The sequence below is a fragment of the Limanda limanda genome, chromosome 4 (genome assembly GCF_963576545.1).
Source record: "Limanda limanda chromosome 4, fLimLim1.1, whole genome shotgun sequence".
NCBI classification, from domain to species: domain Eukaryota; kingdom Metazoa; phylum Chordata; class Actinopteri; order Pleuronectiformes; family Pleuronectidae; genus Limanda; species Limanda limanda.
This window is the reverse complement of record NC_083639.1, coordinates 13,267,260-13,280,975: the sequence shown is the minus strand read 5'-3', so window position 1 is coordinate 13,280,975 and position 13,716 is coordinate 13,267,260. Positions and strand designations below refer to the sequence as shown.

General features: G+C 40.2%; 1 protein-coding gene across 1 annotated transcript in view; it reads left to right on the top strand.

Annotated features, from left to right (window-relative positions):
• The window catches only part of LOC132999769 (histone deacetylase 7-like), a 38,524-nt gene that overhangs the window by 10,502 nt on the left and 14,306 nt on the right, over nt 1-13,716 (top strand). The window contains exons 2-10 of the mRNA XM_061069534.1: nt 7,591-7,775; nt 8,046-8,133; nt 8,565-8,679; nt 9,704-9,768; nt 10,644-10,757; nt 10,994-11,091; nt 11,730-11,828; nt 12,296-12,449; nt 13,228-13,472. Of these exons, the coding sequence (XP_060925517.1) occupies nt 7,591-7,775; nt 8,046-8,133; nt 8,565-8,679; nt 9,704-9,768; nt 10,644-10,757; nt 10,994-11,091; nt 11,730-11,828; nt 12,296-12,449; nt 13,228-13,472 (1,163 nt within the window). The remainder of the gene's footprint in view (nt 1-7,590; nt 7,776-8,045; nt 8,134-8,564; nt 8,680-9,703; nt 9,769-10,643; nt 10,758-10,993; nt 11,092-11,729; nt 11,829-12,295; nt 12,450-13,227; nt 13,473-13,716) is intronic.

Sequence of the window (13,716 nt, the reverse complement as noted above, 5' to 3'; positions counted from 1 at the left end):
GTGAGCCACAGCACTGCACTGACAATAGGGACAGTGTTCTGGACCGGCCAGAGCTCCAGATCACATTTCCTGTTCCTGATTTAAGATCAGCTCAGCTGACTGCTGATACACTCTGCTTGTGTGTCATGCAAGTGTGGGGTTTTTCTTGTGAGAGAGAATGCAGAAAAGATGGAAAATATTAGGGAAATCAACAAAGTCCTAACAAAGACAGTAACTTTATCAAAACCAGCAGTAAAAGCAGACTAGTGCCAGAAGATGGTAACCTTATTCTCAGTGACTGCAGGGTGTATCTGAAACAAAGAGGCCCTTCTGTGTACATAGCCTTCTAACCTAGTGTGTAATAACAGACTGTGATACTGCAGACACATGGGGGAGTTATAGTAGGAAGTGGGCATGAGAACCTGTTCTCTCAGTCAAATGCCAGGAGGGGGAAAAGGCCACATTTCCTCAGGTAACGTCTGGTAATTGTCAGGATCACAGAGGATCAGAGAGGTGAATGTCTGTGGATTGAGATGAGGTGTACACACCACTGACCTCAATCAGTTTGTGCTCACATCGTCAGCAGCTGTTTCTTTTCTTCTTTTGAAGTCAGCTGGTGTTCCCATCCCATCAAGTAGATCATGTATTTATGTGCATAATTGTGGTTTCGGCCGATGATGAACATTTCTGTGAGGAATGTGTGAAGGAGGGTGTGTAGTAGTACAATTGTACTCTGTTACATAATGTAGTGTTACCTGTTACCTCTCAGCTGCAACTTACATTCATTTATATTGGACTCTCTTTAGCCATAGAGAGACTGGCAGGTTTAAGCCAGAGGACCCTGGCGTTTGTTCAAATTAATTAAATTAAATTAATGACATCCATTAGTTAAGTAAATTTGTTATTAGTAAATTTTAGTAAAATATCCCCTCTCTCTTTAATTCCTTGTGGTTCCAAGATATACAATAATGCATTTTTTTGTCATTGAAAACATTTTGATGCCTAGTAAATCCGAGAGAGTTGGGTTCTCTCTCTCAAGACAAATAAAGTGTATAATAATAATTTCATGGGCTATTCTAGGAATTTTGTTGTAATGCATGATGACAATTTATTTCTCCAATAGTGATTTGGGCATCGAATGCCATAGCAACACTATAAGCTTTGAAGCCCTCAGGCATTTGGGTCATCCCTTCACTTAAAGTGTGTTCTCAGGCAACTCAACGTTTCTGTCTCATGCCAAGCGTATGACAGCACCCTGGGCCAAATTTTGCTATGTTTTCCCCCTCCCAATAAAGATGACCTTTCCGAACCCAAAGGAGAAATAATGAAACAATTTCAACAATAGTCAGTCTGTTCTGGCTGTGAGAAATCAAGCTGGAGAATCACACTGGAGAAGAGCAGTCTAGTTTGTGACACTCATATACACACAACTCTACAGTGAGCTGGCGACCCCTCACCTTTTTCCTCCGCTGCCTCTGGGACACGAGATCAAGAGAAGTCTTATAACGATGTGACCCCTGACCTTTGAGTTGAAGAGAGTGGCAGCGACAGTACAAAATAGCACTTATGACTGTGAGAGGAAAAGAGAAAAGACGACACAACAGCGCTTGTGCAGTTATCCTGCTGTCATTCAACTAGAACTCGACTATCGAAAAAGTTGTCAAGTGAAAATACCAGCCATACTCATGGCTCCAGCTGCGCTCTATAGTTGTATCATCATAAACCGAATAGCATTAACTTTTGAGCTGTTGTCTTGATGAACAAAATGATTCTCTCAGGGAAACTGTGGTCAACGTGTTTCGCTATTTTCTGACATCAAATGGGAAATGGGTTACAAAACAATTAATCAACTAAAAGAGAAAACAATCTGCTGACTAACAAATTTGAAAATGCTTGGATGCCCACAGTGAATTATGAATTCTGCAGCTCAGCTCAGGTCGAATGTTGTGATTGGCCAATGAACACATGCAGTATTCTCTCACACTCACCTTGCAAAACAGGTAGGCTACTTGGCTTCTTGTTATGCCAAGCTCCATCTGCCTGCCAAAGATTGTAAAAGCTTGGGCAACCAATGCTTCTACTGGCCCGTCAGACTGTGATTGATATTTCCATTGTCAATGTGTTTGTGTGTGTGAGAGAGAGAGAGAGGGAAGTAGATTCACAGCCTGGCAAAGAGGGAGCTGCGCTACGATTGAGCTGCAGAGCAAAGCACTACCTTAGAAATCTTTGATGCTATGTTCGGGTTTATATGAAACTGTGGCAGAACAAAATTGACTCTGGGTAAATAATGGCTACCACTGAATTAACTGTAAGTTGTAACTCTGAGGAATCAGCAGCAGATCGGTAGGTAGGCAGGATGTGGTACTTTATCAGAATCAGAATCAGAAATACTTTACTGATCCCAGGGGGAAATTGTGTTTAATACAATAGCACCAATCAAGAATAGAAATGTAAGCATATAAAGATTTAAAAAACAAAATAAAATATGAGATATTTAAAACATGTAATATATACACACAAATATGAAATATATACCATACGTGTGTTGTTATGGTTGTCAGTTTAGTTTTATGAACACGGATGCTATTAAATACAACAGTACATTTCATAAAGCAGACTTCACAAAAAATTATAAACATGAATCAGAACAAATGAGAGTTCGAAAATATTTAAGACACAGCTCATTATCTACACAACATTAACATTAACACAAGCATCTGGTTTAATGTTGTGGTTGATTGGTGTAAATGCCAGTACTCCAGTAAATCAAAAATAATATCTTAATACACAAAGCTGAAGTTATTGACAGCTACACAGACACGCCATTCACAGACAGAATTATGTTTTGGCAATTGGTAACACTATTAATACATTCACAAGCACGCACACACACACACACACTAACACACACACATGCCACACACTCCCAAAAACATGTGACATGATGGTAATACTATGTCGTGTAACAGCAATGTACAAACTGTCCTTGCACATTTGTGCACTTGACTACACACAATAACACAAGTGTTTACTGACAGGTGACACTAAAAATAACCTGCCTTGGATACATACACTTAAACTAGTACAAAGAGTCACAGTGATCCTTGTAAAAAAACAACAAATGGACACTATTAATACACTAGCACCGACACACGCGAGCACTGATGCACTGATACATGTGCACACTCACCCCTCAACTGTCGCACAAGCAGATCCTACTTATGCATCACAAAGACCTGTTATGTACACTCAAACGAAACAACTGCCAGCTATTAATATCTTGGCTTGTTTAAGATTGACACATACAAGAGCACACACACACATGGATGTACACATTCACGCAGAGATTGATACTCCAGCTGCTCGGAAGCAGAGGGACAGAATGTCCCCAACAGCTGTGGATTCCTAAAAACGTAGGGACGGAGAGAATATCACAGAGGGATAGGTGGCGGGCGGTGGTTTTGGAGGTGGCCAGTGTGGTGGAAAACAGTTTTTGTGTATGGGAATGTGTAAACATAATGAATTTACAGTCAGCACAAGTTTAAATGCTTGATATTTTACTGGAAACAGTATTCAAAATATGTGTCTATATTCCAGGTGACACTTTGTCAGCTCTCTGTGCTTTGTTGCTCATCAAACCAAAACCTAAACCTCCAGACTACTGCCTTCGTTAATAGTAACTGTCACACGATTTTGAGATGTAAGTCCACTCAGTACAACTGTGTAGTCCAACAATAAACAAAGCACGGTTAAGTACCACTATGTGGATATAAATACTGCTGAAGGACGTCTGTAACACTCTCAAGCTGAAGAAATGAACCGCCATTGAACCAAAATAGAAGCTTCTGCTTGCCTAAATGAACCAAGAGGATGTTATGGTGCAGGCTAACTTTAGAAAAGGGAAGTAACTGTTTCTGTGTGTGTCTGTGTGTGTCAGTGCTTCAGTGTGTTACTGCAGAAGGCCCACAGAAAGGGGAGGATGGTTGTGAAACAAATATGCTATTACAGAAACCAGAAGTTCGTCTCCTGCCTATTTTTAGCACCACAATGTGAAAACGAGAGACAGAGAATCATGCACACAGATCTTATCTATACATTTTTTTTTAAATGTACTGATGTTATTTAAAAAAAATAATTACTCGTTTGTATTATATTGTTGCTATGCCTACTGTGAATGTTTGTCTTGTTTTGAGCTCCTTGAAATGTGGTATGAAGTAATCAACACCTATTTGAAATGCTTTAGGGCTTGTGACCGAAGGTGACTGAGCTGGTTTTGTGTCCAGTCATACAGTGTTTTATGACTCACTGTCATTGGAAAAAGTGTTTTTCTCTAAACTTGTAGAAAGAAAATGTCCGTGTCAGTGTAGAGTGCGTCTCTGGGCGGACATCTAGCGACCCAATGGTTGCTGCGGCCGGATTTTCACAGTAAAAATATACTGCAGGTGTTTCAGTACGCCTGACTTCCTGATCATTTCCTTTCTGCCAGGAGAGCGGACTTGTTTGGTAATCATTTTTGTCTGTATGTGTTTGAGAGAATGTAACACAGACTATTCGAGTCACCACCTCCCTCCCCCATCGACTTTCTGATTTCCTTTTAAAACACACAAACATTCTTCTGGTAATGCGTACCATTCTGCTGAATGTGGCACTTCCTGTTTTTCACTTTTTTTGTAAAGTAAAAAGCCGAAAGAAACAGGCCCTGTTAACTTCACCAGCGACACACAGTGAGAGAGGCTGAAAGCAGCTGAAAGTCTCCCTGACATTAAGTGTTGCCTGATGAGTCTTGGCTTCCTCCAGTCAGCTGGCAGGGTCGGATCCCTAGAGCTCTGTAGGGCAAGAAGGGTGTAAAACAAATGCATAATTTAAACAAGACAGTACTCATCCACGTGTTTCCCCAAGCTGTCCAAATAATGATGCATCAAACTTTCAGTTCTCGCACAAAATATCTCAGTTTTTCTCTGTCTCACACATAAACACATAAAAACACAAGGCTGTTCCCACAGAGCAGATAGTGTTGATACTATGAACTCTCGATCAGTGAGTGCAACAGAACTGAAACCACTTGGCTGAAACTGTACAATATTATCTTGTTACTGTAAATGATTCTGCTCTCGTTAACTCTGCTCCAGTTCTCCTGTGCGCACGTCACACTTGACCTGCAGTAATGAGAGCGTGGGAGTGTTTTCTTTATTCTGAGGAGTTCTGTCAACCTGTAACGCTTTCGCAGACGTTACTTCTGTCTGAGTCATCGGTGCTGTCGGGAATGAATGGCTGAATAACGCGGCCTGGGTCTGTTTGACTGTCTGGCTCAGATGGGAGGGAAGGTTAGAGGCACTCGGCTGCAACCTGTTTGTGTTGGTCTGTTTTGTGGTACTTGAAGTTGCAGTGTTGCATTTTTGCAGGAGTTGCTGTTCTAGCAGACACTGTGTGTTTAACTGTACCAACACCATCTGCTTGACTGGCCTGTGTCTTTTTTTGCATTTGGATTTGCAGCATCTCTCGCTTCACAGTATCATGCATACTATAATCACAATTACTCACTTGTTTTGGCAGCTATTCAAGCTAGTTACTCCCATACAGTGCTGTCCACAACAGTACATGTAATTCAACACTGTAAGCCAGTAAAGAAATTTCCACTTAAAGGAATTATATTAATAAGGTTGGGCAATATTCTGGGTTGCAGTCATTCGGGCGTGAGAGTTCAGTAAATTTCCACATCCTTCCCTCCCTCCCACTGTCCATCTACCCCAGAGGCAGCAAGGTGTCTCCTTCCATACTCCATCGGCCCGCTCTTTTGTATCAGTCCCGAAACATTCCTCACCCCTTTTATTGGTTTCAGGTATCGAGTCATCTGTGAACTTCCATATGTTTTCGTCTTGTTGATATGATGTATCACAAAAGTAGAGGTTTTTTCAGTACCAGTCAGCGCTAAAGCCTTCCTCTCTGTGGCATGATTTATAGGTCATCGAGGCAGGTCCATATTGTGGCTTTCATGCCGTAGTAAAATCAGTCATGGTGAAAAGCATGGTAGCTCTAACATGCTGTATTTGCAGTGGCCTTTGGATCGCCTAAGTGGAACCTTTTCTCACTCCCATGCTCCCATAAAAAGACATCTGTCTTAAGTTAGGACACTGAAGCTTGCTTCAATTGTCTCAATTGATCTAAATTTAACTTTTTTATTTCTTTCATTTTAGTAAAACCTGGAAAGGAGATGACAGATTAATGTACCTGACCCAAATGCTTTGACCACACACTGTTAAATTCCTGCTCACCACCCTGTTTCCTTCATTCTTTCTTTCTTTCTTTTGTGGCCCTGCAGCCCCAGCACACACAAACACACCTCCTTCGCTCTTGTGAATGCAGTGTTGGACAATGGCCAGTTCACTTTAGGCAGGAAGACTTGAATAAAATGAAATATGACTGGTGAACGTGCAGAGTTCAAGCACAAGTACACATCTGGACAAACACTTATTCCCAAAAACCTGAGTGCACCCTTGAGCGTGTTTATGTCAAGCACAAACAGTAAAATATAGACCAATTGTTCATGGAATTCTTTTGTGAATAGCTGTGAAAACTATCTTCCAACTTTTTGTGTTTTCAGAACAAACAAGATATTTGCATTTAAGATACTTGCACTACCTTTGATACTGAATACAATACGAAAAACATATAGGACCCTAAAAATCATCTGTGTATGACCACATGGATTTTTAACATTGCTTTTTGAAGGAAATCCCCAACAGTTGTGCCAATTGATAATGTTTTTGATCTGATCATCATATATCATTAGATATCTCTTTATAATTATAAAAACTTTTCAATACTAAGACTTCTTGTGTCACTGCTCACCAGGAAATAGAATAGCATTGTTCTAGCCTTATTGACCACTCAAAGCACCTTACAGTAAATGTCACATCTACTAATTAATACAGGGTTTCTATAAGCAGCTATGTTTCTATCACATATCATTCACATTAAGAAAACCATCAGGGCCAGTTCAGGGTTCAGTGTCTTGCCGAAGGATGTGCAGACTTGAGGAGCCGGGGATTGAACCACCAACCTTCTGGTTAGTTGATGACCCGCTCTAAAGTGTGATCACTCCAGAATTTCTTATCTGTATTCAACCAAAACAGTCACCTATCGCATTTCCCTTAAAGAGATACAAGAGATGTCTTATCATGTGCCCAACCCCTGCAGAAATGATCAGTAGACCCCAGTCTTCATAAAACCTCCTACAAAGTTGCTCTGTGGACAAGTTTTAACGCCCGGCTTGCCTTGGCATTTCACCTTAATTGGTTGGACAGTACAAGTGTGATGTGGGGTGACAGAATTGGCGAACAGAACCAAACCTGCAACTGCTGCAGGGGACTCAAGTCTCTGCACACTTTTCTAGGTTTACAAAGCTTTAAAATGTTCTTTGTTCACTACATTTAAAAATCATAGGAGGCCAAGCAACTTTCACAGTGCCAAAGTACACCACCAGGACACAGATACTCCTGGGGGACGAACTGATGTTTGACCCCATATATGATCTTAACCCAATAAGTTTTAGTGTCACCAACCCATCACAGAATAATGTGTTAATATCTCTTTCTCTCTGTCTCTCTGTAGTGGATGTGATCATCAGCAGTCAGCTTTCATTATCCATTTGTGGGGAGCAGCCCATGGACCTGAGGGTGACCCAGAGGTTGTTACATCCAGGCCCAGATTCGGCCATGCTGACCCCCCGCCCTCCCTTCTTCCTCGGACCCCTCACCGCTCAGCATTGCTCCCAGTTTTCCCAGCAGCATTTGCAGGTGTGGAAACATTCTTGTTACTGTATCATCAGTTGTTTGATTATCATTGATATTTACTAAAAATTTGAGGACTGATGACGCACTCCTGGTTCTAAGAAATCTCTCCTTTGTGAAGACCAGGCTTAGTCAGTATGCAAATCCTGTGGAAATATTCAGCTATAAATACACGTTTGTTTGAGTCTGTAACTGTGATAAGAAAAATTTCACATGCACAGTTAAAGCAAACGGGACTTGTTAGTTTAAATGTCTCGTAAAATGTTTTCTTTGCAGTTTAACATTGAACAGAGGCAAAGAGAGATGGAGGAGGAGAAAAGAGAGGAGCTACAGCATCTGATACGAAAGAATAAGAATGAGCAGAGTGAGTACCTCATGCGTCAGAACTGTATTGTACGTGTTGTCGTAGGTTCCCTGAAAACAGTAAGGTTCTTCACGTGCTTTTCATCTAGGTCAAAGAGTGTGTTTCAATGAAAAAGAAGGGGATTTCCACCAGTTCTGTGATCTATTCTAGGAAATGTGTATAAATATGAAACCAAAGTCAAACATACACTTGTTTCAGGAAACTCATAATACTATTTTTATTTTCCCATGTAGAGGAGATTAAGAGCTCACAGAGGGAAGTGACCTCTACAGTCTCCTGACTGCTTATTGACACAATACGATTCCTCGAACGATAATGTGAAGAAAAACTGGTATATATTATCCATGTACTGTTGGCATGTCTATTGCATAGCTGTATATGATCCAAATCATTGTCTGTTTTCCTGATGAACTCATTTTGTTGACGGACAGGTGCTGTTTCCAGTCCCCTGGTAAGGCAGAAACTTCGGGAACATATAATTATGAAGAGCCAACCCACCCATGACAGGGTTACTCCCAACCACACCAGCCCGACACTGGGATACAAGTGAGACGCACAAAATAACATTTTTTTAAAGAGACAAACACAGAGTATCACAATATCATGATATTTCATAATAGAATGTTCGGCTTGTTTGGATGTGGGATTTAATTGAATTCTTATTGTAAATGACTGTGCAAAAGTTTAGGAATTAACAGAATTATTAGTAACAGAAATAGCCTGTGACTGTAACATGTTGTATGACCAAAACGTGTAAGTCTGCATGCTAGCGACAATGGTGGAAGAAAACGTCACATCTTTTACTTTACCAACTTTAATTTGAGATACTTTGTTACAAGTACAAGTCTTGCATTGAGTTGTTGCAATACAACCATCAAAAGGTACTTAAAGGATGTAGGAATGTGATAATAATGTAATTTTACTGTTTTAGTTGGTTGAGCGGTTTTTGAACTATTTTGTATCCAACTGCAACAAATTATTATCTCAGTTATGGATGAATCTGCTTTTCATTTTCTTCAGTAATTTATCAAATTCTTGGTTATAAAAATTCCACAATTTAACTAAACAATTATTTAAATAAAAAAAAGGTTTGTGAGACTGGCCTGTCTGCACCTGCTGTTGTGTGTTTGTGTTTCTCACTGGGGTCAGAACAGGGTTAGTGTGTCTCTGTTTCTAAGTCAGAGGTTACCGACAGGACAGACAACGCAGATGTGAAGAAGTTGTCAACATTTAAATGCTGATTTAAGGTGTTCCTCCTTTAGCAGAAGTCTCGCTTTCTCAGCCATTTCTCTTCATGTGTGTGGCGCATTGGTCCATTCAGTTGCCATTTTTTATACTGGTACAGTAATAAGCAAATGTACATGGCATAAAAACCACAATCCACATGTTTATTCAAATATGGTTTCAGGGATTTATCAAATGTGAAAGTGTTTTCTTAATTCCCATGCTGTTTTCAATTGGCCTCTTCCTTTTCTGATTATAATGAATTCAATACTTAATAATGAAATGAAATCTCCTCATACCAATTTGTAAGTGAAGTAGTTTATCCAATCTTGTTGTGGTTACCTAGGCTGTCTCCAAAGCCTCAGCCGACGCCCTGCGACCAGCGTAAGGACCTCCCACTGCGCAGAACAGGTGAGATGCCTCTAGCTTTTATCGTCTGTGATGCGGGTTCTCACACTAAGGCTAAAGTTGTATAGGCCACTGGTGATTTTCCATTCCAGGTCTGTTCTCCTTGTGGTATGCTCTGTGTAATTTGAGTGAGAGTTAAAGTCATCTGACTGCATATCTCAGTGGATGTTTTGTTCAGTGTTGTACTTTTCAGAGTCTTGGCAAACTGTAAATCTGAAGGGAAGTGAACATGCACGGTGTTGATAATTATAAAACAAAGCAAATTCATAAAGGAGTAGGTCTGCAGAGCCAGAGAGAGATCGAATCGTCGTGAAAAACAACGGCGACATCGAGACACAAAGACCAAAGCGGTTACATAACTTAAACTAAGTATGTGTAAAATGAACCCCGTGAGAGTCCAGAGCAAGTCTCCTTCACCATGTGAATGAGAATGTGAGTGGTTTAATGTCTTCGAGTACACTAACCATTCAAAAATCCATTATTTATTTGCATTGCCCTGGAACCCCTTCGGTGACAGCGTGCAAACACTCACACACCCTCCAGTGTGTGTTTTGTTTTTTGGCTCAGTGACAACACATAGCTGCTTTTCATCTGCTCTGAGCCAGCCTCTCTGTTTGAGCTTATTGGAACCTGACCAAAGTAAACATGAAACTTCTTAATGTTGTTGACCAGGGTTGATGTGATTGATTTGGCTGTGCTGCAGATTCTTCATGGTTTTGTTGTGAAAATTGAGGGCATCAATATGGTGCTTTCCCGTGCAGGTGCATTCCGGAAGATTTACCGTACAAGATGATGTTGTCTATCATCAAGTTATGTTTGTGTCAGTGCGTGCATGCTCTACTTCGTGTATTAATTTATGTATGTTTTTGTTCTTGCAGTCTCCGAGCCCACTCTGAAGTGGAAGTTAAAGAAGCTCATCAATACGAGGCCAAACCCGCTGCAGAGAAAGATCAGTGCCCCTCCTGCTGTCAAGCACAGGACAGAAACTCTGGGTAGAGGATCTACATTTAGCTCTTCTGTTTAATTGACACTGCTGTTTTAGCCACTTCCTGATTCGCCAGTTTCATATGTATTATTTCACACCCCAATATACTTGGTGTAATTTAAACATATACTGCACCGACGCCGTTTGAACAACTTGTTATGCTCATTATTTTGTGATGTATATACCCATCTGCTCTGTTGTTGGCTGCTATGAATATCAGTGTCTCTCCATTTTGTCAACCAGACTCGTCCCCCAGCAGCGGCAGCACCCCAGCATCAGGATGCAGCTCACCCAACGACAGCCTCCATTCAGATAATGGTGCCCTTCCGCTGTCTCATGAGGTGAGACTTCATAGTCCACAATAGTAAATAATGAGTGCACAGTCTAAGGTGTGGTGTTCTGCTTAAACACACATCAACACAATACATGGAGCAAGAAGTGTTCCACCTGCATGTATTCTTGTTCCAATAATAGATTCATTCATCAACTATTTCCAAGGCAACCTTTCTAGTGTTTACCCTACTTACTGTCAGATGACGCAAGTCTTACATTGATTTGTGTGGTGCGGTACCTCTTTACAACCATTGGCTGATTGTTTATTTTGTGTTAAATACAGTTTGGTAATGGTTGCTATATTGTTATATGGAAGAAGGTCATATGTATTGTACAAATAAAGGTTGCCCTGTCACTTTCCATCTAATTTATACTATTTTAAGTTACAAGTCACGTAGTATATTTTTCCTCATTGTATTAGGTGTGTGTTTTCATCAGTTTTAACCTTTGTCTTTTTAATGGAAAAAATGTGAAAGTTGATACATACAATTCCATTCTACCAGTATATGATACTCAGAAGAGAGGTCAATTTGACCTTATAACATAACTGTATGTACGATGTTTTTATATTCGAAATAGACATTACCATTTGTATGTGATTGTCTGTACAGATAATTTGTATACTGACCTTTTCTGTGTCTTGTAGGCACAGAGGTTGCTGCTGAAGGATGGAAGATTGGCTCATTTCACTTTATCTCCTAATTCTGCTGTCACGCCAAACATCACTGCTGGACATCCTGCACATGTGAGCAATGATACTTTCAATGTAGTTGAGTGTCATGTAACATAACAACTTCAGCTTTATTTAAGTAAAGAAACAGACACACATACTGTATATATCATAGATACAAATTGATGAATGCATCCTATAAGCGTGTGTATCTGAGACAATGTGTAACATAGTGCCTGCATAGTTGGATACTTACAGAAATAAATGTGCTGTTTTTAGGCTTTCACTTCCTTTTTGATCTTTGTGTGAATCAGTCATGTGATATTTAACTCCCATCGTGAACGTGGTCACTGACAGGTCTCGTGACTCGTGTTTGAAACAGCCCATTAAGCCCTCATCTTATGCACTAACTCTTAATTTTTGCCTATTTATGTAAGCTGCAGCATAACAAGGGCTTGTCTAATTACCTGTGTATCCCCTCCAGGTTTTCTTATCGTCATCTTTCCACTTCTTTTTACTCTTGTCTTGTTCTCTCTCCCCAGGCTAAACTACAAGTAGCCAAGCCCTTGGCATTATCTGCTCTGCATCAAGTCTACTTGCCTCTGGAAGGAAACGGTGCAGCCTTGGCCCAACACCTGCAGCCTGTTCTCATACTGGACCCACACACTAGACTGGTGCACTCCCAGTTTCTCTCTTGTGAGTTTTGCAACTGGAAATGTGTTGAACAACAGAAACTAAAACACTTCATTATGCACTGATAAAAAACATATGCCAGTGAAAATATGTATAGGTGCATTTTTTGAATAATCTTAACATGATGCAGCTTAACCATAAATTATCATATTAAACTATGAACATGTTGATTAGAAGTTTATATTTAAATTAAAAGAAAAAATCCATTTTATATACACACACATTTATTTTTGTGTTTTTGTGTATTTTCTAGCAGTTTCATCTTTTCTCTTCGAAACAAGTATAATGTATATTAACCATTAGTATTAATACTCATCATAGACCTTACAGTACACAGATGAACATTTTTAAGCAGGCAAAGCACATCAATAATCAGTAATATCATTACCATTCTGGTAAGTTGTGCAACCTCCTGTTGTTGTGCTCCCTAACACACTGCTGATGATTCCTAAGATTACTAAATGGAATAGAGCCATCATTAATGGCAATATTAATACTCCGCACTCATGCTGGAAGAAGTCTAAATGTCTGTACTGAAAAAGAAGACTGTATGAACATTATAGTCCTCTGTCTTGTGCTTCATTATTATAAACTGCACAAGGGTGCCCTCTACTCAGCATTTGACAGTAATGCAGTTTAAATGATAATACAGAAATATGCTGTGAATGTGAATACAACCAATATTATCATCTGTTAGTTCTCCATTAAAACTCTTTCTCCTTCTGCCTGCCGAATCTTGATTCCTAGTCATAAACCTGTTCCTCTCTCTTTCTCTCTGCAGTTCATGGTATGAGTGCCATTCCTCTGCAGCAGCACCCTCACCCACCTTCCCCCTCCAGAAGAGAAGGCAACTTGCTGTCGCACAGGCCCGTGGAGCGAACCCGCTCAGAGCCGCCACCCTACAGCCACTCGCCCTTTACTCTGCATGCCAGTCAGCACCCACATGCTCAGCACCAGCTGCTTCAGCAGTACCACAAGGGTGGGCTGGATAGGTTCAAGCAGAACGCACACCTGAACCTGAGCAAGGTGAGAGGAGGATACAAGGCCTGGACACAAATAAAAGACTGTTTTTTTCTAATACAGAGGTCATGTGAAAATTGTAATGTGTAGACTTTTACCTGGATTGTACACTGATATTATTAAAAACCTTATTTATGATTTCTATTTACTTAATATTTGATTCAATATGGAAATAATCCGATTTCTTATTTTGAGCTAGACACAAAAGAGAATATTAATAACTTTAAGATTTTCAAAGACTGTAAAACTT